Source organism: Vicia villosa, linkage group LG7, assembly GCF_029867415.1.
Source record: "Vicia villosa cultivar HV-30 ecotype Madison, WI linkage group LG7, Vvil1.0, whole genome shotgun sequence".
Taxonomy (NCBI): domain Eukaryota; kingdom Viridiplantae; phylum Streptophyta; class Magnoliopsida; order Fabales; family Fabaceae; genus Vicia; species Vicia villosa.
The window spans coordinates 105,795,809-105,821,947 of NC_081186.1; the positions used below are offsets into that span (position 1 = coordinate 105,795,809).

Here is a 26,139-nt window from a genome sequence, read left to right on the forward strand (position 1 = left end):
GAAAAATCTATTATTGATCTAAATATTTTTATATAAAAAAATGATATTCATGATCCATAAAATTCTGATTCAAAAATGGTATACGGGAACAAAATCTATAATTGATCTAAATATTTTTATATACAAAAATTTACAATTGATCCAAATATTTTTGTAAAGGATACATAAACATAAGCAATATTTGTATACAGGAAAAAAAATTATTATTAATCTAAATATTTTTATATATGAAAGATGGTAAGTATACAGGAAAAAATCTATTATTGATTTAAATATTTTTATATACGAAAATTTACTATTGATCCAGATATTTTTATAAATGATACCTAAACATAAATAATATTTGTATACGGAAAAAAAATTGTTATTGATCTAAATATTTTTATATACGAAATATGGTATTTATGATCAAAAAAATGGTATACGGGAAAAAAATCTATTATTGATTTAAATATTTTTATATACGAAAAAAATCTATTATTGATTTAAATATTTTTTTCTTCTTTAATTTTTTATTTAATATAAATATGTTATGTAAATAAATGCGCGTACCAGACCAGAACCCGTGCGTATGCACGGGTTTGTTACTAGTTTATAATATAAGAAGATAATATGTTTTAGATTTTTTTCATCCAACCTTTGCTCCAACTTCTGCCACCTGTTTGTTAGAGGGGCATTCTTGGTGGAAATAATGTTTTTTTCAATTAAATGTTTGTTCTGGTTCATCCCTAATTTTTTCAAACGGCTCTTTCACTCAAATTTTCTAAATTCAAAAATCCTTTTTTAATTTTGAACTCAACTAAGAGTCAAATCAATCTCTTATGGTTGTCCATCTGAACATCCTCTCAAGCTTCTCAATTGCTCGCCTCTGCATAATGGAAGTTCAATCAGGCCTTCATCTTTGTCTCTCCAAATCTCCTCTAGATTTTTCATGTCCTTTGTCTTTCCGGATTTTTTTATGCAAACTTCATCTCGTTCGACCTTGCATTATATCTACCAGGTAATCTCGACTCTGCCCCATGCATTATTTCGTTAGAACGCTTGTTGTTAATGTTGTTTCTATTTTTCCCTGTTGCAAACCCTATGATTTTTCTTGTTGTTAATGTTATTTTTCCATCTTATCAAAGTCTAATATTATTACCCCCTTATTCATTTTTCATTTCTACATTCAGGTGACGTCCTTCAACATGGCAAGACTTTTTGAGAATATTAAAGACATTAATGATTGTAAAGAGTCGTGGAAGGTTGTTATAAGAGTACACCACAAGTGGTCAGTGTTATCTAACACGGGTGAACACTTTGAGATGATTTTGATTTACAATGAGATAATCGAAATAGAACGTGCCTTTGATTTTTTGGACATGTCTATTTTGTGAAAATAACATTGATATTTACATTTGTTTCTTTGATATGATTTTCAGGGGATTGATATTCATGTCATTGTTCCTACTGTGTATAAGAAAGCTTATGATTATGTGTTAAATGTCAACAATACATATACTATTGCCAACTTTCAACCACACCTAAGCGATGTCCTCTTCAAGACGTCGGAAGAACTTAGAAGAACTTTAATCTTATATATAGTCTTGGACTCCCTCTTCCTTCACAAAATCAAGTGATGTCGAACTTCTTTAACATGTATATTTTCAACCAGCCCAAGAAATAAATGTGCTTGGGTCGAGATCATATGCCCCTTGGAAATAGCAACTACCACCGAGAGGATGTGGGAGTAGAGAGTTAACCCCCTATTATTTAGTCGATCGTGGTTAACTTCCCTATGACTCCTTCTCCATAGTACCGAATCATAAGCACATCACTTTCCCATTCTCTCACGTTAGATGAGTCATTCTAAAAATAGACGACATATACAATAAAATAACGACATATCTAATAAACAGACAACCAAAATGACTTTATTATGAGACAATGCATTAAATTTTAACCTTCAATTAAAATGAAATTAAAATCTAAAAAAAATATTAAAAAAAATAGAAGATAAAAAGCAAATTTTAAAATGGAACGATGAAAAATTAAAATTTAAAACTAAAAGCAAATGAAATTAGTACATTAATACATTACATAATTTATTTTTCTGTCAAAAAAAAAGAACCCTTAAAATTTGAAATTAATTTTAACACAACCAAAATAGTAAACTGAGTGAGAAGGAACGTATAGTTATTCCAAACAAAATTGAAAGTGCAGTGCAGAAAGAACGGGTATCATATCATCATCGGTGTGCCAATATGAGTTTTCTTTTCGGCAGTAGAAAAACTCCCGCCGGTAATTCTCCCCTTTCCTTTTCATATACCAATTTTCACTTTTAATCAAATACCTAATTTTCGTTATAATTGTTCATGTTGATTGAATTGGTAAAAAAAAAAAAAACAATACTTTAATATTGGGTTGATTTTTATTTACCATTCCAGTTTGTAAAAATTGTGTCTTTGGTTAGAAACTAGGTTTTTTCGTTAATGGGTCTTTTTTTTGTGTTTATGTGATTGTGATGATAATAGAGCTTTTGAGGGAAAATAAAAGGATGCTAGATAAGTCTATTCGAGAAATTGAAAGAGAAAGACAAGGCTTGCAGTCTCAAGAAAAGAAATTGATTGCAGAGATTAAGAAGAGTGCCAAACAAGGCCAAATGGTAACTATTAACTCTTTTTCTATTGTGATTATATATATTACCAATTTCCAATGTTGACGTGTCAGTATCAAGGTTGTGTCTGGTATTCATGTTTGTGTCAGTGTTTCATAGCATATTTAATGAATGAGCATGACAATAAAGTATGCTATGAAACATGAATACCAGACACGACACTGACGCTGCATTTGTTGGAACTAAGGTTGTTTTTATGTGTAGGACAAGTGTTTAGAAATATTGGAGGCTTGAATAAAAACTTGATAGGTAGGAGAATTCTTTATGGAAGAGAGAACTTTGTATTTTGCTTGATTCAAATGTGTGAGATTACATCTCTATTTATAGTACTCTAAGGAGAACTCTAGACTCACTAATTCTAGAGAGTTCTCTATCCTAGAAATTCAAAGAGTATTCTAGAGAATATTACAATATTAAGAAATATCTAGACTCTCCAAATAATACAAGAATTCTCTAGAAACTTTACCCAAAATTACTTAAGCCCAAAATAACAAAGCCCAAAATATCAAATAACTAATTTAGGCCCAAATCAAGTTTATATTTCAACATCCCCCCTTAAACTTGATTTGTGACTCCAAGCATACTCCTTAGCTTCACGAAAGTTTCCAACTTGAGTGGCTTGGTGAAAATGTCGGCAGCTTGATCTTGAGACATCACATACTTCAACTTCACCTCCTTTCTCTCAATGCATTCTCTTATGAAGTGGTAACGTGTGTCGATGTGCTTACTTCTTTCATGAAAGACGGGATTCTTTGCTAAAGCAAGTGCTGATTTATTGTCAACACATATTTCCATAGGATCCTTTTGTGGCATCTTTAACTCCTTCAACAAGTTCCTTAGCCAAACTGCATGACAAACACATGATGTGGCAGCGACATACTCGGCTTCACAAGTTGATAATGTGACTATAGGTTGCTTCTTTGACATCCAAGTGAAAGCAGTATCTCCCATAAAGAACACAAAACCAGTAGTGCTCTTTCTATCATCCAAGTCTCCACTCCAATCGCTATCACTATAACCAACAATGTCATAATTGTTAGAAGAGTAATAGTGCAAGCCAAAGTTTGTTGTACCTTTGATGTATCGAAGAATTCTCTTTGCCGCCTTGAAGTGAGTTGTTGTTGGAGCTTCCATGTAGCGACTTACGACTCCTACGGCATAGAGAATATCCGGCCTTGTACATGTCAAGTAACGTAAACTTCCAACCAAACTTTTGTAAAGAGTTGGATTCACGATGTCTCCATTTTCATGCTTGCTCAGCTTGCTTCCACATTCCATCGGGGTGCCAACTGGATTGGCGTCATCCATCTTGAATTTCTTGAGTACTTCTTTGGCATAACCTTCTTGGGTGATGAAAATTCCTTTGTCTCCTTGCTTTACTTCGATGCCAAGATAATATGCCATGAGCCCCAAATCTGTCATCTCAAATTCATTTGCCATGTCTTTCTTGAACTCTTCAAACATGCTCGGATTGTTCCCTGTGAAAATCAAGTCATCTACATACAAGCACACAATCAAAATATCTCCACTTTGCGCTTTGATATAAAGTGCATGCTCATATGGACACTTGATGAAGTTCTTGTCTTGAAAGTACTTATCGATTCGAACATTCCAAGCTCTTGGTGCTTGCTTGAGACCGTACAATGCCTTCTTCAACTTCAAGACTTTTTCTTCTTGCCCTTTTACTTCATAACCCAATGGTTGCTCGATATAAACTTCTTCTTCGAGGAAACCATTCAAGAAGGCCGACTTCACATCCATTTGATAGATCTTCCATTTATTTTGAGCTGCCAAAGAAATGATCAGTCTAATAGTTTCAAGACGAGCAACGGGAGCAAATACCTCATCATAGTCAATTCCTTGTCTTTGACTATATCCTTTCACCACCAATCTTGCTTTATATCTCTCCACGTCTCCTTTTGCATTCTTCTTCGCCTTGTACACCCATCTTACTCCGATTGCTTTGTGTCCTCGTGGAAGCGTAGTAAGTTCCCACGTATCGTTCTTCGTGATTGACTTGATTTCTTCATCCATGGCATCTCTCCACTTTATGTTTTCCGCCGCTTCTTGGTAGCTTAGAGGCTCACAATCACCAAAAAGACAAAAGAGGTTAATGTCGTTTAGGTTTTCGGTTACCTCATAAAGCTCTTCAATGCTTCTTAGTCGCGGTGTCCTCTCACTTGAGCTTGTTTCTTCCAACCTTGGTGTCGGTGAGGTCGGTGGTGTAATATGTTCCTCTATCACTGGTTGTTCAATTTCTTCTTCTTCTTCTTCAAAGTAAGGAAGAAAATCATACCTTTCTTCTTGAACACTCCAATCCCAACAATCTTCTTCATCGAACTCCACGTCGCGGCTTATGACGATCTTTCCACTATTTGGATTGTAAAGCTTGTAACCTTTGGAACTTGAGTCGTAACCTACAAACACGTATTTCTCACTTTTATCATCGAGCTTTGTTCTTCTTTCGTCTGGAACATGGGTGTAAGCAATACTTCCAAACACTTTAAGGTGAGAGATCCCAGGCTTCCTTCCACTCCATGCTTCTTGTGGTGTCTTCTCGTGCACACTTCTTGTTGGGGAGCGATTTGTCAAGTAAACCGCACATGCCACAGCTTCGGCCCAAAACTCCTTCGGCATCTTCTTGCTCTTGAGCATGCTTCGCACCATGTTAAGTATGGTTCGGTTCTTTCTCTCTGCTACTCCATTTTGTTGTGGCGATCTTGGCACAGTCAGAGGACGACGTATTCCATGGTCTTCACAATATTTGTTGAACTCATTTGAAGTGAACTCTCCTCCCCGATCAGATCTCATGGCCTTAATGGAAAGACCACTTTCTTTCTCCACAAGGGCTTTGAACTTCTTAAAGTTTTCAAACACTTCTGACTTCTCCTTCAAGAAGTAAACCCATGTTTTTCTGGAATAATCATCAATAAATAGGAGAAAGTACTTACTCTTTCCAAATGAGTTGGGTTTGATTGGTCCACAAACATCTGTGTGTATGAGCTCTAGCGGCTTTGTGGCTCTTGATGTTGATTCCTTTGGAAAGCTTTTTCGGAATTGCTTCCCAATTAGACATCCTTCGCAGAGTTGGTCTGGGTGGTTGATGTTAGGCAAGCCTCTCACCATCTCCTTCTTTGCCAAACGTTCTAGGCCATCGAAGTTGAGATGCCCAAATCGTAGATGCCATAGCCACGAGGAATCGGTATAGCACGCCTTGAGACACTTTGCCACATCATTTTGAATGTTCAAGAGGAACATTCTATTCTTTGACATAGGCACCTTAGCAATCAAGTTATGTCTACAATCTCTAAAGAAAAGACTATGTTCTTTCAAGTGGATGTCATAGCCTTTCTCTAATAATTGTCCCAAGCTCAAAATATTATTCCTCATGTTAGGGACATAGTAGACATTGGATATGAACTGATGACTACCATTCTTCAAGCGTATGAGAATTTTACCTTTTCCCTTGACCGGTATCTTCGAGTTATCTCCAAATGAGACATCGCCAGTTGCCGCTTCATTGATCTCTACAAACATGCTTCGATCGCCGCACATGTGATTGCTTGCACCAGTGTCGAGGTACCACTTGTTTCTTTTCTCTTCAACTTGGTTTTGACATGCGAGTAACAAAGTTTCTTCTTCTCCACCTTTTTCTTCTACGAAGTTAGCTTTCTCTTCAACCTTCTTCGAGAATCTACACTCGGATGCATAATGACCAATCTTGTTGCAGTTGAAGCACTTGATTTGTGATTTTTCGTACCTCGACCATGAATTTCCTCTTCCACGACCTCTTGTCGCTTGTGGATTCCAACTTCTTTCTCCATTGTTGAAGTTGTTAGAGTAGTTGTTGTAACCTCCTCTTCCTTCTCCTCCACGTCCGCGTCCACGTCCACGATCTTGGCCACGTCCTCGTCCTCTTTGGCTCTTGTAGTTTACATAGTTTGCTTCCTTTATGTTGAGTTGTAGTAGTTTCTCTATAGCCTCCTTTTGTTTAGTTTTTCTCTTTTGTTTTTCTTCATATGCTTGTAAGGAACCCATGAGTTGCTCAATGGTCATGGTCTTTAAATCCTTATTTTCTTCAATGTTGGTAACAATGAAGTCAAAACTTGGATTTAAAGTGCGAAGTATTTTCTCCATGACTTTCACATCATCAACATCTTCACCATTTCTTTTAAGTTGATTGACTACGGCCAATACTCGAGAAAAATAATCAGAAATTGACTCGGACTCCTCCATAAACAAACGTTCAAAATCACCTCTAAGAGTTTGAAGACGAATCTTTTTTACCTGCTCAACTCCTTCGTTGCAAGTTTGAAGCTTGTCCCATGCTTCTTTGGCCGTCGTTGCGTTGGATATCTTCTCAAAAGTATCTTCATCCACCGATTGATAAATGAGAAAGAGAGCTTTCTTGTCTCTCTTTCTTGACTCCTTCAATGTATCTTTCGCACTTTGGCTTAACGAGGCTTCATCTTGCTCCTTGAAGCCTTTCTCAACGACATCCCACACATCTTGAGATCCTAGTAGCGCCTTCATCTTGATACTCCAATTATCATAGTTGTTCTTTGTGAGCATCGGCATTTGAAAAGGTAAACCTCCATTCGCCATCTTTTGAGGACCTTGAAGCTCTGGTACCACTTTGTTGGAACTAAGGTTGTTTTTATGTGTAGGACAAGTGTTTAGAAATATTGGAGGCTTGAATAAAAACTTGATAGGTAGGAGAATTCTTTATGGAAGAGAGAACTTTGTATTTTGCTTGATTCAAATGTGTGAGATTACATCTCTATTTATAGTACTCTAAGGAGAACTCTAGACTCACTAATTCTAGAGAGTTCTCTATCCTAGAAATTCAAAGAGTATTCTAGAGAATATTACAATATTAAGAAATATCTAGACTCTCCAAATAATACAAGAATTCTCTAGAAACTTTACCCAAAATTACTTAAGCCCAAAATAACAAAGCCCAAAATATCAAATAACTAATTTAGGCCCAAATCAAGTTTATATTTCAACAGCATTATATGGAATTCTTAAATGGTTTATGTCTGATGACAAGTTTATTGCTTTTAAGGATTGTGATTTAATGTAGTAGAGTGATGCTGTTTGAATAGGTATATAATGTGTTTTGTCTGGTTTGAGTAGTTTCTGAATTTGGGTTCAATTTGTTAGGGTGCTGTGAGGGTTATGGCGAAAGATCTTATCAGAACTCGTCATCAGATTGACAAGTTCTACAAGCTTAAATCGCAACTTCAGGGTGTTTCTTTGAGAATTCAGGTTTGTTTTGTGAAATGTTGTGTTTTATCTGTAGGTCATCACTTAACTTTGACAATTTCTTCATGCTTAGCAAACTCCTAGGAAATTAACAGATATGTTGAGACTTGAGATGAAATAATGTCTTTAATGTTGTACTATTGTGATGCATATATAATTTGTAGCATGGATGCTTATGATTGAAGGCGTGTCAGGTGTCCAACATGTGTCGGTATCCGACAGTGACTCATGTGATTATATTCAATTAACTCAATTTCTTAAATTATTACCAATGTTGACGTGTCAGTGTCGTGTCTGGTATTCATGTTTGTATTAGTGTTTCATGGCATATATTATTGTCATGCTCATTCATACTATGGTAATTCCAATGCATACGGCAAGAATCTAGTTTGATTTATAATCTGTAATATGTTAGATTGATTGACTTAATATAGTTTTAAAACTGACTTTCTGAGATTAACTGTAGACGCTTAAATCTACTCAAGCGATGGGGGAAGCTATGAAAGGAGTGACTAAAGCGATGGGTCAAATGAATAGGCAGATGAATATGCCTTCATTACAGAAGATAATGCAAGAGTTCGAAATGCAGAATGAGAAGATGGAAATGGTTTCTGAGGTGATGGGAGATTCAATTGACGATGCTTTAGAAGGCGATGAAGAAGAGGAAGAGACCGATGATCTTGTGAATCAGGTTCTTGATGAGATTGGAATCGATATCAACTCTGAGGTAAGTTCTAATCATTCCAATTACAAGAAAAAGAGTTAATTACAAACTAAAACTCTGTTTGGATAATGATGTAACATATTTCTTTTGTTCAACACGCAGCTTGTGAATACACCCGCATCAACCTCAATCGCTGCACCAGCGGCAAAGAACAAGGTTGCTCAGGCTGAACCATCCGGCAATGACGATGGTGGAATAGACGATGATCTACAGGCTAGGTTAGATAACCTGAGAAAAATGTGATATCTGTACGAGTATTTGGATAAGTGGTTCAAAGAAGCATGAAAATAATGATTATAGATAAAATCAGGATATCGTTTTAGTCACATTTGTATTTTTTTCTGGTTCGGAGCTACCTTATTTATGTAAAGAGTAAAGCTAAATGTTACACTCTTGAATATAAATTGAAGGAAAGTTTTAATTTGCCACTGCACAATTTCTATGATCCAAAAGAAACAAACACCTGATCATAAATCTTCGAAACATATACGAGGAACAATGAAAAAAAATTCAGTTTAGGAAAGAAGCTAGCTATGTCAGTAATCAGTTACAATGAACCGTGATATTCTCAAATTCTAGAGTCAACAATGTCCACAGTCATATGTTCATTTGCCACTGCATAATTTGGCAAAGTTATTTGGTCAATCTGCGAGCGGCACAGTGGACAGCCAGAACGAGAACAAAGCCACTTATCGATGCAAGATGTATGAAACATGTGCTTGCAAGTGTGAAGCTTGCGAACACTTTCGTCTTGTCGAAAGACTGTTAAACAGATAACACACTCAGTCTGGTTTATGCCATGTGCAACATCACCGCCTTCCTTGTACATGAATGTGATTGAATTAGACTCTAAACTCATGCAAGCAGAAAGTTTCTCATCGAAAGTTATGCGTGTTGTAGGAAGAGTTGATTCGTGATTGGTAATCTTGCACCATCCTAACATTGTGAGACAGAAAAATATAAAAGCAATTACTGGTACTCCAATGATTAGAATCCCAATGGGGAGATACATTTGTTGAGAAGATGAAAATGCCATGAAAATGAAAAGGGTATCTGTAAAATTACTTATAGAGCTCTTTCCATTTTATGGTTGAAGATTACTATGAGCACAAGAAGAAAGAATATGGTCACAACAAAGTTGGAGCTGATTTAAAGACAATAATTTATGAAGTGGTATATATACTTTTGGAATTAATAAAAACAGCCGTTTTGTGTTGTTTTGGAAATGAATGTAACTACTATTTTGTGATAAATTAATTGATCAAAAATAAATAAATTGTGGCCAAAAAAATAACATGTCCTTATTTTTTCTTTGATGATGATGACTACTCTTACTCTAGCTTTGTTTGCAGCCGATTAAGGTATCTTGGTGTATGAAGGTTCTTCTGCCTTTCCCTTTTGGTGATAATTCCTAAATCCCTTTGATATTACATTGGTGGCATCTAATGAATATTAGAGAAAAACTTCTATTTTTTCTTTTCTCTTTTAAAATAGATACTAGTATCTATGTATTTTAAAGAGCTTTGCTTTGTATATGTATATAATTAAACTTGGGCAATGTCATTTGACTTTGTCTTGTTCTTAATAATTGTTAAATTTATATTTATCTTTAGGAGAGTTCTATGTTATCCTTAATAGATAGAGAGAAATTGAAGAAATGGAAGAAAAAGAAGGAGGAAATTTCATTTTCTATTTTGTTGAAATATGTTTTAAAATTTTAAGTGATAAAGGAAAAAAATTATTTGGAGATTGCAGAAATTAGAAAGTCGAAGAAGCTAGTCATGAGATTCGCAAAAGGCATTGAAAGCACAGGCAGGTGTTTCGAAGGCTTGTCGGGTCGATTACAATAGGTGATTCGGGTTTGTCATGTATCGTATCCAGTCTAGGCAGTTTTCGTGTACCAGGTTTGGTTATGTCTTAAAAATTTAAGTGATAAAGAAAAAGAAATTTATTTCGAAATTGTAGAAATCAGAAAGACGAAGAAGCTAGCCATGAGGTTCGCAAAAGGCGTCGAAAGCACAGGCAGGTGTTTCGAAGGCTTGTCGGGTCGGTTACAACAGATGATTCAGGTCTGTCATGTATCGTATCCGGTCCAAGCAATTTTCGTGTATCAAGTTTGGTTATTTCAGTGTGTGAATAAGTTTGTTAATGAGTTGTAATTTTGCCTCATTAAGTATCAGTTGGATTTTAGCAATTTTAAATATGTATTTTTCGTTATTTTGTCTTTACAACCTTCTTAACTTTGAGAGTTAAAGATAAAGATAAGAGTTTGGGAATCTAGTGGTAATTTTAGAGAGACGGGGATAAATTTATAAGAATGTATTTTTGGAATTTTAGAAACACTTGAAAATATCTAAAGAGGATTGAGAAACACTTCTAAACACTTTGGACTTATATGATTCATATATAAAGACATAAGGAGATTCAAAAACACTTAAGTAGAAAATAAGGTTTGTTCTTGGGAACTTGGTGACTATTTTCTTGTAACTTATTTGTAATCTTTTGTAATAACTTTTGGAAGTATAGTGAATCAGAAAGATGTTCTCTCCTCTAAAAAGATTGTTTAATTGAACTCGATAAACAAGATATTATTTTTCTTGTCTTTTATCTTCTCCCTCCAAGTTAAGTTGATGTCTTATTGCATAAAGAATTATATTTGTTAAGGCCATTTATTTTGGTTGTTGTTCTTTGTACACACATTAAATTTTTTATCGTAATAAAACCTTTCAATTTCACAACAAGTGGCGCCCGTAGAGCAAAGGAATTTTGTTTACAAGTGAGTACCATGAGTTTTAAACGGAAGATCGAGAGTTTTTTTTTAGACAATAAGAGAAGTGTATTAAAGCATTGAAGGGTGATGAATAAAAATAGAAGTTTTTTTATCTTATGCCTCGGGGATTAATTTCTAAGGGAGGTCGTCATGGAGAAGATTGTGCCTATGATGTGGGCAAAACATGAATTATTGTATATGACCAAGTCTTTGACACACAGGTTGTGCCTGGAACAACAAATCTACTCATTTCGGATGGTAACGAACAAAGTTATAGTGGAACAAATTCTAGAATTTTACAAGATTATTAATGATAAGAGAATATTGAGGTGAAGATTGATGATGAGGAAAAAAATCTACTATTGTTGAGCTCATTATCCATACCCTTTGATAACTCTAAGGATGTCCTTATATGTAAGGTAAGTAAGGTTCTATTACTTTTGAAGAAATACAGATGAATGTGAGATTCAAAGTATTTTTAAATGGGGGAAATTTGAAGATTGTCGATAGTGGTGAAGGCTTGAGTGTCTTGAGTGGAGGAAGTGAGCATAGTCGGATGTCCAAATTAAAGAGATTTAAAAAATTAAGTTTAAACTACTTTATTTGTTAGAAAACAAATCACTTCAAGAGGGATTATCCTGAGAAAGAAGAGAATGAAGATTCTGTTAAGATTGTTGTTGCCTCTGATTAGGATAATTGTGAGTGTGTTAGTGTATTAATGGTGTCTAATTTGGAGAGTGAAGTGGGTTGGGTCATGGACTCTGATTTCTCTTATCATGTGTGTCCAAGAAAAGAGTATTTTGAAACTTTAAAGTTGGAGGAAGGTGAAGTAGTTTACCTTGGTGATAATAAGGCTTGCAAGGTTCACGGTATTGATACAATCAAACTTAAAATGTTTGATGATCATGAGTTTCTTCTTCACAAGTTGAGGTATGTTCCAAAGCTCAAGTGCAATTAGTTATCCATAAGGATATTTGATGATCTAGACTATTGTACTAGAGTTGAACATGGAATGTTAAATATTTCTCATGGTGAAGTGATCATAGCTAAATGGCGTAAAATATGTGGATTATATATTTTAGAAGGTTCCAATGTTTTTGTTCATTCATCATCAAATAGTGAAAACTTCCATGAAAAAGAACAATCTATGAAATTTGAGGTCAAGGCATGGTCTCCCTAGAGGTTGTTTTAGAGAACTTTAATGAATTTTTTAGAAGATTGTTGATAGAAACATATTTCGCCGCTAATTTATTATTAAATTTCTAGGGTAAGAATTGCGCCAAAACAACTTACCTAATCAACATGTATTCATTTACAGGAATAGACTTCAAAACACTTATGAAGGTTTGGAGTAGGAAGACTATAACCTACTATATTTTGAAGGTCGTCAAAAATTTTCTTATTGATTAAGTAAAATCAATTCAACTTGATGGTAAAGTTGTAGATTATGTCTTCAATGGTTTTCCAAGAGGTAAGAAGGGTTATCAGTTGCTGGGAGTGGAACCAAGAGGATCAAAGTTTATCAATCGCGAATTTATTACTTTTAGTATTGTCAAGGGAAGAAGAATAAATACATGTCATGAAGCTTTTATAAACTACGATAGAGAAGACTCAGTTTTAGGTGGAGGTTCCTACTACAAATACTAGTAGTAGTGAAGGAACGATTACATAAATCTCTAATCATCATTTGAATCGTCAAAAGATAAGGAGAGAGATTGTTCTGTTTCAAAGGGTCAATTATGCATGTCTTGGGTGTTATGCTTTGAATATGATTGAAGAGTTGCAAAACTCAGAAACAGAAACCTCCAAGGAGGCATTTGAAAACAAATGGAGTCAAATATGGTTGAAGAACCATACTTATGGGCTTCTTAGACTACTAAAGTATCAGAAGGTGATTTTTGATAGCAAGTGGATGCAAGTGGAAATATCAAGGTTCATGTGATGCTTGAACTTGATAAAAATTGTTCAATAGACGTTGAATTGGCAGAGAGTGACAAGGTGGTTGATGGGTAAATTGGCATGGTATTTTCAAGTCAAGGAGGAAATTGTTGAAGAATACCATAAAATCGTAAGTGATGAAGAGAAAGAAAACTTATGTCGAGATTAGGGATGGAAAATAAATTCGGCCCCGGCAGGGTCAGGGGACCATTTGTTAGTCCTGACCGGATTCGGGGACGGGGTGTGGGGCTGGTTTTGGGAGGTGTAATGCTTAAACTCGTTTTTTCGCCATGGCTAGTCGAGATTTTAGAAATTCAAAGAAAAAGTAGCCAGGAGGTTCTCATAAAGCATCAAAATCACAATTAAGTGGTTTACGATAGAGTTCCTGTAAGCAGTGGTCTGTAGTCTGGTCTTGTCGTGTTGATGTCCGCTGGTTATTAGGGTTTGCAGGGTGATGTATCTAGTCCAAGAAGTTTTTATGTGTCATGCTTGGTTATTTCAATTTATGGATCAGTTTGTTAGTAAGTTTTGTTTTGCTCGTTAAGTATCAATTGAGATTCAACAGTTTTAAATATGTATCTTTGTCATTCTTATCTTTACAACCTTCGAAACTGTGAGAGCTAAAGATAGAGAAAATGACTTGGGAATCTTAGTGGTAATCTTAGATATGCAAGGGTAAATTTTTAAGAGTGTATTCTTGAAATTAGGGAAACCTTGGAGATATCTAAGGGGGATTGGAAAACACTTCAAAACACATTGGGATCGTGGTATTCATATATAGAGAGTTAAAGATATTGGAAAACACTTGGAGGGAAAATTGGGACTGTTCTTGAGAACTTGGGTGACTATTTTCGTGCAACTTTCATTGTAATCTTTTGTAACAACTTTTGAAAGTACAGTAATAGAGAATTGTTCTCCCTCATATTAGATCGTTTGATCGAAGTGAATAAACAAGTTATTGCATTTCTTATCTTTCATCTTTTTCTGTCAAGTTAAGTTATTGACTTATTGCGTAAAAAAATTATTTTTGTTAAAAATTATTTATTTTGATTGTCGTTATTCTTTATTCCCGCACATTAGATTGATTGTCGTTATTCTCTATTCCCGCACATTATCTACTTATTGGAATCCTTTCTTTGTATCAAACATGTGCATTAGTTTTTATTCATGAATAATTTTTACCATGTTCAATTTCTATCGATTATATTTTTTATACTTTATTTTAGGTTATTAATTTTAGTTGTTAATCAAACTTCTCACATCTTCTTTTCAATCTCAACACGTTTATTTTCTTCATCTGTATGTAAAATGTTTCTCCTTCAATTTCTCAATTTCACATCTTGTTATTTGTTGTTAACCTAAAGAAAAAATTGAGAAAAAGATAAGAGAATTTCTTCACCCACCTCCCAACCTTCTTGGCCACCTCCGGTGAATTTACCACAATACCCCTTGTTTCGGAAGTTCATTTCCGAAACGGTACTTTTTTTTGGAAAAAAGGTGTTTTCGGAAATGAACTTCCGAAAACGTGTTTTTTTTAATATAAAATATTGATTTCGGAGATGCATCTCCGAAATAAAGTCACTTTTCAGAAAATGTGGTGTTTCGGAAGTTCATCTCCGAGCGCACCCCCCTTGGAGGAATTCGGAAATGCACTTCCGAAAATAGGTCTGGACAGAAGAAAATGAACAATTCGCTTTATTTAATCGGGTGAAAATTACAACGATAATATTACATAAAATTAAAGTTACATATTGTTAAACACGGGTAGGTGGGGATGAGAGAGTGGTGGGGAGAAAAAAAGGCTTCCAAATTTCAAAAGGTTTATTTATTATTTTAATAAAAATACGTACAACTGAAAGTAACAAATAACTGAGGAGGTGTAACCGGAGCCGAAACATATGACGGAGGAGGTGGATGTCCGGAGGAAGAAGACCCGGAGGTACGTCCACCGCGAGACAAAGGAGCCAATCAATGTAAGCTATAATTTATCATTATCATCAGGGGACGTCATTACAAAAAATTGGAAAAAAAATCTTATTACTTTTAATCTTGATTTTTTAGAAATGACCTCCCCAGATGATAATCATAAACTATAGCTTACATTGATTGGCTACTTTGTCTCGTGGTGGACGTATCTCCAGTTCTACTTCCTCCAGACATCCACCTCATCCGTCATATGTTCCGACCCCGGTTACCACTTCCAAAAACTAACATGATAAATCCAATACAAATACACTGTGCGATACAATCCGAAATCAGAACAAAACAAAACAAAAACATGTTATTCTGCCCGATGAGCGTTACAAAATACACATCAAACAAAAAAAAACACGTTATTCTTCCCGACGAGCGAACTCCTCCGAATGAAGATAATTATACCAATCCTCATCCCACTCAGTCTCAGAACCATCAGCGTTGATCACGACTCTCACGCCTGAAGATTGAGCTTGAGCATCTGGGCCCCGGGCCCCCTGGGAACGAGAAGTAGAGTCGGTCGAAACCTTCTTCTTCTCCTTCACCTCCTTCACCTCCTTCACCTCCTTCACCTCCTTCACCTCTTTCACCTCTTTCTTTGAAGAATCCTTTCTTCCCTTAGCGCCCTCTCTAGAAGACATGTTCCTGTAAACAATTGAAATCGATTAATATGCGCAAAATAAAAAACAAAAAAATTTGAACTTCTGATATATTTCGGAAGTTCATTTCCGAAAACTGGGATGGAGGTGTTTTCGGAAATGAACTTCCGAAACACCCCTGCGATGCAATTTCCTGCAACTTCCATGGCAGACCCCTAAATCAACCTTCAAACCAAATCAAAATGCTTCTAAACAACCTAAATACTACTAACAACCTAGCCATATATCATTTATGCAATTAAAACCCTAAATAACATGCATTTGAATAATAGATCTAAAAATTTCAAAACTTACAAAGTGTTAGGATTGAGGGCTTTTGAATGTTGTTTAGCAGTGTGATTGGAGCCTTGATGCAGCTTTGGAATTCTGTTTGCACAAATTTTCGCCTCTGCCACTTTTTGTTTTGATTTAGGGTAAATGATTGGGGGAGGGGGAGTGTTTTGATAAATCTGCAGAAATCGCAGTATTTCGGAAGTGAACTTCCGAAATAATTGTTTCGGAAATGAACTTCCGAAGTAAGTCAATTTTTTTAAAAAAACACGCTTTCGGAAATGAACTTCCGAAGCAGGGGTAGTTTTGGTTTTTCGCAGGAGGTGACCACCCATAGGGAGGTGGGTAAAGAAATTTTCAAAGATAAATGTGAAGTTGTTCACATGAAGATGGAAAAGATAAACATGAGATTGAAAAGAAGAAAAAAAAAGAGTAACTCTTAAAAAAATTAAAATTAATAATTTTAAGATATAATATAATTAATTGAAATTAAATGTAGTAACAATTACTTTTAAGTAAAAAAAATAATTACATGGTTATCATAGAGAATATATTCCATGTAGTTTAAGTTTGCTGATGTATGTTAGTTTAGATAAATTACTCCCAATTTATAAATGAATTTTTAAGGGAAAGATTATCAAGAAAAATTTATATTTTTACTGATTATCATTCATTTTTATAATTTTAACTATACAAAGTCTGTTCCTATGAGAAGGAGCCCCCAATGGATCTTATGGCTTTGAACAACTCATCCTTTTATACAACCTTAATATATACACCCCTTATCAGTGCAAGACTTTTTACCATATAGTAGATTTTCCTTTCTCTTTCCATTTCCCAAACTACATTTTCTTCTTTTTAATAGAAAATGATTAAAACTAATTAAAGAAAGTGTATTTTTATGGATAAGTTGACCTCCTAAATGAAAAGTCAAGGAAACAATTCGCGGTAAATAGGCATAAGAGTAAAAAATTATTAGAGTGAGTTATTATCTAAGATGAAGGTAGGTCACGAAGAATTTACAAAATCCATGAAAAAAAATAAGAAAGTCGGGTTGAGAACTTAATTAAACAAAATAAAAATGGGAGACAACATATATGTTTGAATGTTAATTTTGATTTTGCTTTTTTTTTTAATTTTAGAATTTAATTATTCTTTTGAGTAAGAAATCGTACTTTAGACTAATGGCTTTTATAGTGTTATATTTGTGAGGATCCCAAAGAAAAGCGGCTCTAAGGTCTTCGTCTAGTCGTATAGGCGCTACCTTTAGAAAATATGGGATCTTACCTTGGATTATCAGTGACGTGTATAATACCCCTATCTCCCCATTGAGTCATACCAGAATGAGTCATGCCACAAATCCCTAAATAATAGGTGGTCGACAATCTCCACCTGTCAAAGGGGAGCGGTTATCACCTCAGTGTTTCCAAAGTTTTAGGCTTAAGAATCTCTATAAATACTTATCTTTTAAAGGGAGAATATGACAGATCATAACTTACATGCTCATAATTAAGCATTATGTCGTTGACATACAGAGTCCATCACCTCACGTGATCCATGTCCTTTAAAATCATCGTAAAACCACCATACTGAGCTTCTCGTTGCCGCGGGAAAGCCCTTATCACCCTAAATTGTTATAAACATACTAAGTCATATGAGTATCTTCTATTCTTGTGGGGATGTTATGCACATATGTACTTTTTGACATGTACAGTGGGGCTCCGATAAAATTAATTTGGGCCACACCTTCTTCTTTAAAATCATCATACTCATTGTTATCCCTAACACCTATACCTAGCCATCCTCAGTCATGGTTAACATGAGAGTTACATCCCCTTCATCGGAGGACACCAGTGGTAGCAGTGAGGGTAACGCTCTAAAGGAGATGTCGTAAAACACCATCGTACAGAGCTTTTGACCGCCGTGGACAAACCCTTACCACCATACAACGTTATAAACCTACTAAGACCTCTGAGTCCATCTGCCCTTACAAGATGAACACACACCTGTACTTTTTGACCGGTACAATGGCGTCCACGTGGGACACCTACTACAAAAAAAAACACATTTTACCTCGTTGGCGAAAGAGATTTTACCTCAGTTTCACATGCGAGGTAACGAAGAGTGTCATGAAAACTTGTCACTTTACCCTCGGTTTTTAATCACTGAGGGAACTTTTGTAATTGTCATTGGTTCAATCCCCAGCAACAGTATTTTTTATTTTTCAAAACTATAAAGCGCGTGCCACATACCTCTAGGATTTGGTAAATATCCAAGGAAAAAGGGTTGTATTCACGTCGATTATATTTATTACCTGAGGGGTATAACCTATTTATTTTTCATTTATAATTTTAAATCTCAATTTAACTGGCTTGTTTATAACATTTTATCATATACAAAACATAACTAAGTACACAAAGAATACCAAATTATATTATTTACAAAATCAAATGTACACATATCCAAAATGGTACAATAAGAGAACCTATACATATCTACTTAATATAAATGTAAGGAAGTCATGATGGCAACCCTAGCCACATGTCATTTTGAAAACAATCCTAGCCACATGTCATCTTGGTAAGTATTCTAATTACAAACTCTATATTAAAATAAATAATAATAATATAATAATATTAAACCACCACTATTATTAATAATAATATAATATTTAGTTAATAATAATAATCTACTTCTACTTAATATATAATAATAATAATAATAGTAATATTAATAATATAATATTCAATTACCACTATTAAAAATATCCAAATAAAAGTCATTATTAAAAAAATCTTTCAAACTTATAAAATCTTGAAATCTAGCCTATATATATTTTAGATAATCAATTTTTACGATAAAATAGATAATCTTAAATTAGTTCATGCTAAATTCTAATTTTATTTTTCTGTTTTTCTTCTTTTATTTTTCATTTATTTTAAAAAAATAATGTTTAAAAAATAACTTACTTCTCAAAATAAAGATGAAATAAAAGTATTGTTTTAAAAAAATGTGTTTTCTAAATGAGTTACACAAATTTTTATTATAATAAAAAATTAATAAAAAATTTACAATATTTAAATATAAAAATTATCAGTTATAATAATTATTGAGTTTGATTGTACTAAAATTTTAATAATCATTATGAAAATAAAAAGAAAATTTTGTAAATCATTATTTATTCTCATATTGATTATAATTACTTTAGATATATACTAAATTTATTTAAATTAAAATATTTTATATTATTTTTCAATTTAACTTTAACCACTCATTTTCTAAATAAAATTAAACCTTTAACTCATCAATTATATTAATAAAAACGTTTATATATTAAAATCATCCGTTACATCATTTATGAAGTGTTATTATACAAAAAAATTTAATAAATCATTATGATAATCAAAATTAATTAAAAATAAAAATCCTATCAATTATTATTTTTCCCTTACTTTGGAATATTAATTTTTATATAGAAATAAAATATATTCTACAAATATACACTATTTGTAACATTAAAAAATTATTATAGTTACGAAATTATTTTTTAAATATAATCATTTAAGACAAATATCAATTTTATATGAATAATAATTTTTATTCTTTATTGCACCAGGTTTTAAATTTTTTTTTTCTTCATATTTTTCATTTTTTTTCATCTATTTTACAAATTTCTATGTTTAAAAAATAAATTACTCACTTACAATAATATTAATTAATGATAAATTATAATATTTTTCATTCTTTATCACTCACTTACAATAACATTAATTAATGATAAATTATAATTAGTTAAACGGTAAGTTACAATTTTTAATCTCAATTAAAATAATATTAATGAATAATAAGTTTTAATTAGTAAAATTTGGAGTTACAGTTTTCATTTTTTTTTGGCTTTATACCGAATCGTGATTCTCACTACCAAGTCCAGCGCCAATCACCACTGGACGAACTAACGATTGGTTGAATTTGACATATTTATACTATATATTTTGGCTAAGTCTTCATCATTCTCTTCAAACAATTGTTCTTCGATTATTTTTCTTATTCTCGGTAAGTTTTAACTATGATTTGTTTTATATTGTAGGTGACTCCACTTACTTTATTATAACAATTATCTATATTTTAACTCTACTTTATTTTGTATTTTTTATTGTAGATCTTTATCCTTTTATTCAAACAAAGTTCACAAGGTACCTAATTTTTTATTTTGTATCTATATTTTTATTTTTTTTTTGTTATTTTTGAACATATATATGCTAATTGTTCTTTGATTTATGTGACAGGTTTAAGACTCAACTTTACTCTGTTATATTAGTTATGTAAATACTTTAGTTATATTATTTTGCAATAACTTTCTTGAGAATAAATATATTATTATGCTATTTATTTATGCATTTTTCTCTTCTTTACATTGATTAATTTGAATGTAACAATTTTTTAGTGAATGAAAAGAAGAAAGAAAATTTATATTGTTGCTACATATTTATTTTTACTATTTGAAAATTATGTGAAAAATGAAAACCCATGTAAATATATGTCTTTAACCAAAATATTTTAGAGAAATATATGTTTGATTTAATTTATTTACTTAATTTTTTACGATCTTCAAAGGACTTCAAAAATAATATATGGATAAAAAATGTGTCTTATTTGTCAATATATTTTATTGTGTAATAAATGAGAATGATAATAATGATATATTTTGATATAGTTATGATACATGTTGTACTAAGTGTATTACATAGTGTTTCCAAAAAAAAATGTATTATACAAAAATATTAATATAGTAATTACATTATTATTATTATTATTATTATTATTATTATTATTATTAAATTATTATAATTATTGTTATTAATATCATAATAATTATTAACTATATCTCTATATATTCTTTTAAAATGCATAATTATTTATGGAAAATAAAATTGCAAAATAAATTGTAGTTGTAAGTTATAATCGATTTAGTTGTCACTTACTAAACTCTAATATTACTTTCAAAATTATGTAATGATAAAGTATTTGATTCATCATTATATACCTATATAAATAATATGTATTATGAATAATTACTTTATTTTTTTTAACGAATGAGAAATATGAGGACTAATCTACATTTTTTTATCATAAAAGTATATTTAAGAATCAAAATATCACTATTTAATAAAAAACTAAGAAAACTTCACTAAAAAATTAATAACTGAAATTAATAAGTTTTAAAATCATTAATGCCTATAAAATTTAAAAAAAATCTTTAAAGTTTTATTTTAATTTACAAAATTATTATTTTTTAATTTTAATATTAAAGTGAAAATAATTAATTTATTAAGATGGTTAACCAATAATAAATAATAGTATTAATAAACAATCCATTTACCAAGTAAGAACATATCTCTTCCACTATAATAAACAAACAAAAAAAATCATAAAAATATGGATGGAGTTACTTGATTAATATAGGAACACCAAATAAAAATCAATATGATAAGATATAATATGATTTATTTTTAAAAAATATGTATAGAATATACTATTTAAAACTTTTTTTGGACATGACATTGAATAAAAAAATCTTAGGTTTTATAAGTTATAGAATAATACTAAAAGAATAACTGAAATTTAGATTGATATACTCTTATATGTATTATGAATTTAATGATTAATCATAAATATTTATTTATAAATAATTTAATATAACACTTTTTATAATATTGCATAATTCACGTAAATATGTGAAATTTTTTCAAATTTATAGAACATAATTGAAATTATATATATATATATATATATATATATATATATATATATATATATATATATATATATATATATATATATATATATATAAATTATTAGAAATTCTCATATATTTTAAATTTTGTTTATATTTAATATAATTAAAAAATACGTTTAACTATATGATATATATATATATATATATATATATATATATATATATATATATATATATATATATATATATATATATATATAAAAATTATTAAGATCAAAATTCTAATCAAACCCGTGCAACGCACGGGCCATAGAACTAGTATTTGAAAACATATACATTGCTCACAAAACTTATAATGACATTTGGGATACATAAAACCTTTAGCAATAAAACATGTACATATTTGAACCTATAATGATAAAACATCTATACAATGCTTACACAAATAAGAAAAACTAGTGTTGTTGAGATACATAAAAAGATAGAAAGGTATCGGCCCAATGTTATCGGATGTCATCTATATCTTCTTGTGAGAACGATGTTTGGTCACTAAACACCTATAATTTAAACAAATTTTAAATTTTGATAAGCTAACAACAATAACATTAACATAACAAATATAAATAAATTACATGTATATGGATAAAGTCAATACCTTAAGCCGTGAATTGATAAGCCTCCGGAGATGATATTTAACATGTGTCTCAAGAAGTATGTCAAGGGTGATTCCTCCCGCAGACCAGACAAATCCAACTCTCACGAAATGACGCAAGGAGCCCTAAGCCCAACAAGGAAAATGAGGTGTCCCAAGGTAAGGGCAACAAGGTTGTACGTCACTTGAATTTATTTTGTTATTAAGCAGGTTAATTTAAGATTCATTTTTTTGTTTTAAGTAATTTTGTGAATAGCACGTAAGGTGCTCTCTTTTGTGAGTCTTTTTGTGTTTGTCACACATGTAGGACTACTTTCTAATAAGTTTTGGCACGATAGAACCGGGACATCACTTAAACCTCAATTTTCAACAAAGTCTTAAATGCAAAGAATGTTACAAGGAATGAATGTTCATGGTATTAGGGAAAACGTGGCGAAATTGTAAGGATTGGAGTGCAAATGAGCTTAAAATAAGAATGAATAAGATCAAACACTACAAGACCAAGTTCTGCAAAAGGTGTACTGCACAGAATGGTGAGTGTTATGTCTGGCAACACAACATACCTACCACAAGACATATTGTCTCATGTGTGTTGTAATTTGTACTATCGAGAGCTGATTCAAGTGAAATGAGAAGGAATATGATGTGATTAGTGAGACAAAACTAAGGAGTAACCACAAAACCCATAATCCAATGACAAGACAAACTCCTAAAAGCTAGAGGGTATAAAAGGAACTTTTTGGACAAAATGGAAGGAGGTTCGGAAGTGAGAAACTTGAGAAAAATATTCAAAAAAACTATCTTACTAAAGAAGAAAAAGACAATGAATGAATCAATAGTGAATAGTTCCTCTCTTTCTCACTCCATTGAAGAAGTGATAAGCATCCTGGCGTGACAAAACCTACCTCCCGTTGATTGAAAGATTTCAAACAGTAGAATGTCATACTTAGGCTAACATTTTATTTTCATGTGTGATTAGAGAAATTGAATGTAAGAACTTATGTTGATGTATTTTGCTCGTCATGAGCTAAAACTCTTTATGTTGAGCAATGTGTAGTTTAATGAAAAATAGTATTTTGTGTTAATGTGGTGTAGAAAATCTAGTATAACACCCTTTGATGTCATTCATCTCCTCCTGGGCATCAGTTGATTCAGCTCTGAAATAGGTCACCATGATGTCCAATGCATCAGGTTTGGTGATTATGAAGTGGTCTAATAATCTTCCATTGATCGAAAGTTGTAGCATATATGACATATCATCTAGTGTGATGGACATCTCATCATGCGAAAGATGAAAATATGATGTCTTTGAGTGTCATCTTTCCACGAAATTTGACAGCATTTTTTTCCGATCAAAAGAAAATACAATATAACCATTCATGCATAAATTTTACAACCCAGATAGTTGCATGACATCATGAAATCATTGCTCGTCAGGCTATTGTAGTTTCACAATCTTCCTATTGTAGTTGATGTGTTTTAAAGCATCATGGTACTGCAAAAAAAATACACTATCGTTAGAAAGTTCAAATATTATAACCCATATGTTTCAAGGAATAAAAACATATTTATTTTACCTCTCCGTCTCATACATGTCTAGCAAAATACATCAAAAAAACGACTTTAATTTGTATCCAGAACATTTTTCGGATATGCTTCTCTGAAAACCAGAGAAGACACATTTCGGAGATGCATATTCAACAGTGGCAGAAACGAATACTAGTCTTGCTCTAACCTACCAAAATGCAACCAAATGAGAATACATGTCTCTAACAACTACCTATTTCGAATGTGACTACTACTTAATGCATTTAAAACAATCTATTTTACCTAATACATTAATCAAAACTAAAAAAAAAGTGAAATGAGAAACTTACTCAAAAGAGTTGAGGATGAAAAATGTTGAATATAATTAGAGTGAGTTGAGATTGAAAAAATTAGAGTAAAGGTTGATCACATGCTCCAATGGATATTTAATGATGAAACACCACTTCACTCCACTACTCGAGGTTTTTAATTATTCTTATAAAAGAAGCTTTAATTATATTAGTAATATTGTATTATAACTTTATGTTTACATCAACACTCTAAATTAGTAGCTAGCTAGCTAGAAAGTAGTAAAGTAAAACACAGTTTCATTTCGATTAGAATTATGTGAGATATTGAATCGAACTCTAGTATGGTCGAAGAGTGGCTTCTTGGTTCGACAGTTTGACGGGGTTAAGCATGAAGTCGAAGGTTGCTCACATGCTGGTGTCGAAGTGTGCATGCTGTAGTCGAAGATGGGTCGAGCATGCAGCTGCCGAAGATGCTAGGGTTATTAGCATGTTAAATTAGGTTTTAGTGTTTAAACCCTAATTTGTTAAGTTAGCTTGTTTATTAAGTTGGCTTGTATAATGGGCTTTGTGGAAAAATCCAATTAGTTAGTATGTTAGGCTTTATTATAAATAGCATACTAGTCTCTCATCATTGAAAACAGCAAATCCTAATTTAGGGTGAGAGAGGTTATTTGTTATTCTTGTAAACTTGTAATCTTGTTTCCTAAGAGAAAGTAAAAGAATAGCAGTTATAATCAATTCTTGTGTTCTTCTTATCTTCCCTAATTTCCTATTATATTTTGTTCTTGACATCGTTTTTCACAACAAATTGGTGCGGTGGGCGTGGAGAAGTCCAAGTGCTGAAGGTTTCGACTGAGGACAATGTTGCTGATATTATCACAAAGACATTGCCAAGTTGCAAGTTTTTCCACTGTATGCAGTTGATAAAGTTGCATGAAGAAAGCTAGTTTGTTCTCATGATGTTGTAGAGTTAGGTCCAATGTGGAGATTTGTGAGATATTGGATCGAACTCTAGTATGGTCGAAGAGTAGCTTCTTGGTTCGACAGTTTGACAGGGTTAAGCATGAAGTCGAAGGTTGCTCACATACTAGTGTCGAAGTGTGCATGTTGTAGTCGAAGATGGGTCGAGCATGCAGCTGTCGGAGATGCTAGGGTTATAAGCATGTTAAATTAGGTTTTAGTGTTTAAACCCTAATTTGTTAAGTTAGCTTGTTTATTAAGTTGGCTTGTATAATGGGCCTTGTGAAAAAAGCTCATTAGTTAGTATGTTAGACTTTATTATAAATAGCATACTAGTCTTTTATCATTGAAAACAGCAAATCTTAATTTATGGTGAGAGAGGTTATTTGTTATTCTTGTAAACTTGTAATCTTGTTTCCTAAGAGAAAGTAAAAGAATAGCAGTTATAACCAATTTTTATGTTCTTCTTATCTTTCCTAATTATCTATTATATTTTGTGCTTACATCGTTTTTCACAACAAATTATTTGTTTTAAATAAATTGCTCTTTGAAATTTTTATAACATTATTTATTATTCTTCTTCAAGTCGGAAGACACTCTTACAAGACCATAACGAAGATGACCAAAATCATATTCTCCCTCCTTCTTCTCATTTGTTTCTTCTTTTAAAGCATTATTTTTTGTTTTGTTATT

At 32.3% G+C, this 26,139-nt stretch overlaps 2 protein-coding genes across 2 annotated transcripts; one reads left to right on the forward strand and one right to left on the reverse strand.

Moving 5' to 3' along the window:
* The first annotated feature begins 2,123 nt into the window (after window positions 1–2,123).
* LOC131616406 (vacuolar protein sorting-associated protein 2 homolog 1-like) lies at window positions 2,124–9,153 on the forward strand. Its single transcript, XM_058887728.1, has 5 exons — window positions 2,124–2,280; window positions 2,514–2,644; window positions 7,823–7,927; window positions 8,391–8,651; window positions 8,751–9,153. The coding sequence occupies exons 1-5, from the start codon at window positions 2,244–2,246 to the stop codon at window positions 8,889–8,891; spliced, it is 675 nt and encodes a 224-aa protein (XP_058743711.1). The 5' UTR covers window positions 2,124–2,243; the 3' UTR covers window positions 8,892–9,153.
* Window positions 9,154–9,216: 63 nt separating this feature from the next.
* LOC131619934 (RING-H2 finger protein ATL52-like) lies at window positions 9,217–9,684 on the reverse strand. The gene has a single exon (XM_058890973.1). It carries the CDS (start codon window positions 9,682–9,684, stop codon window positions 9,217–9,219), a length of 468 nt encoding a protein of 155 aa, XP_058746956.1.
* Window positions 9,685–26,139: the final 16,455 nt, after the last annotated feature.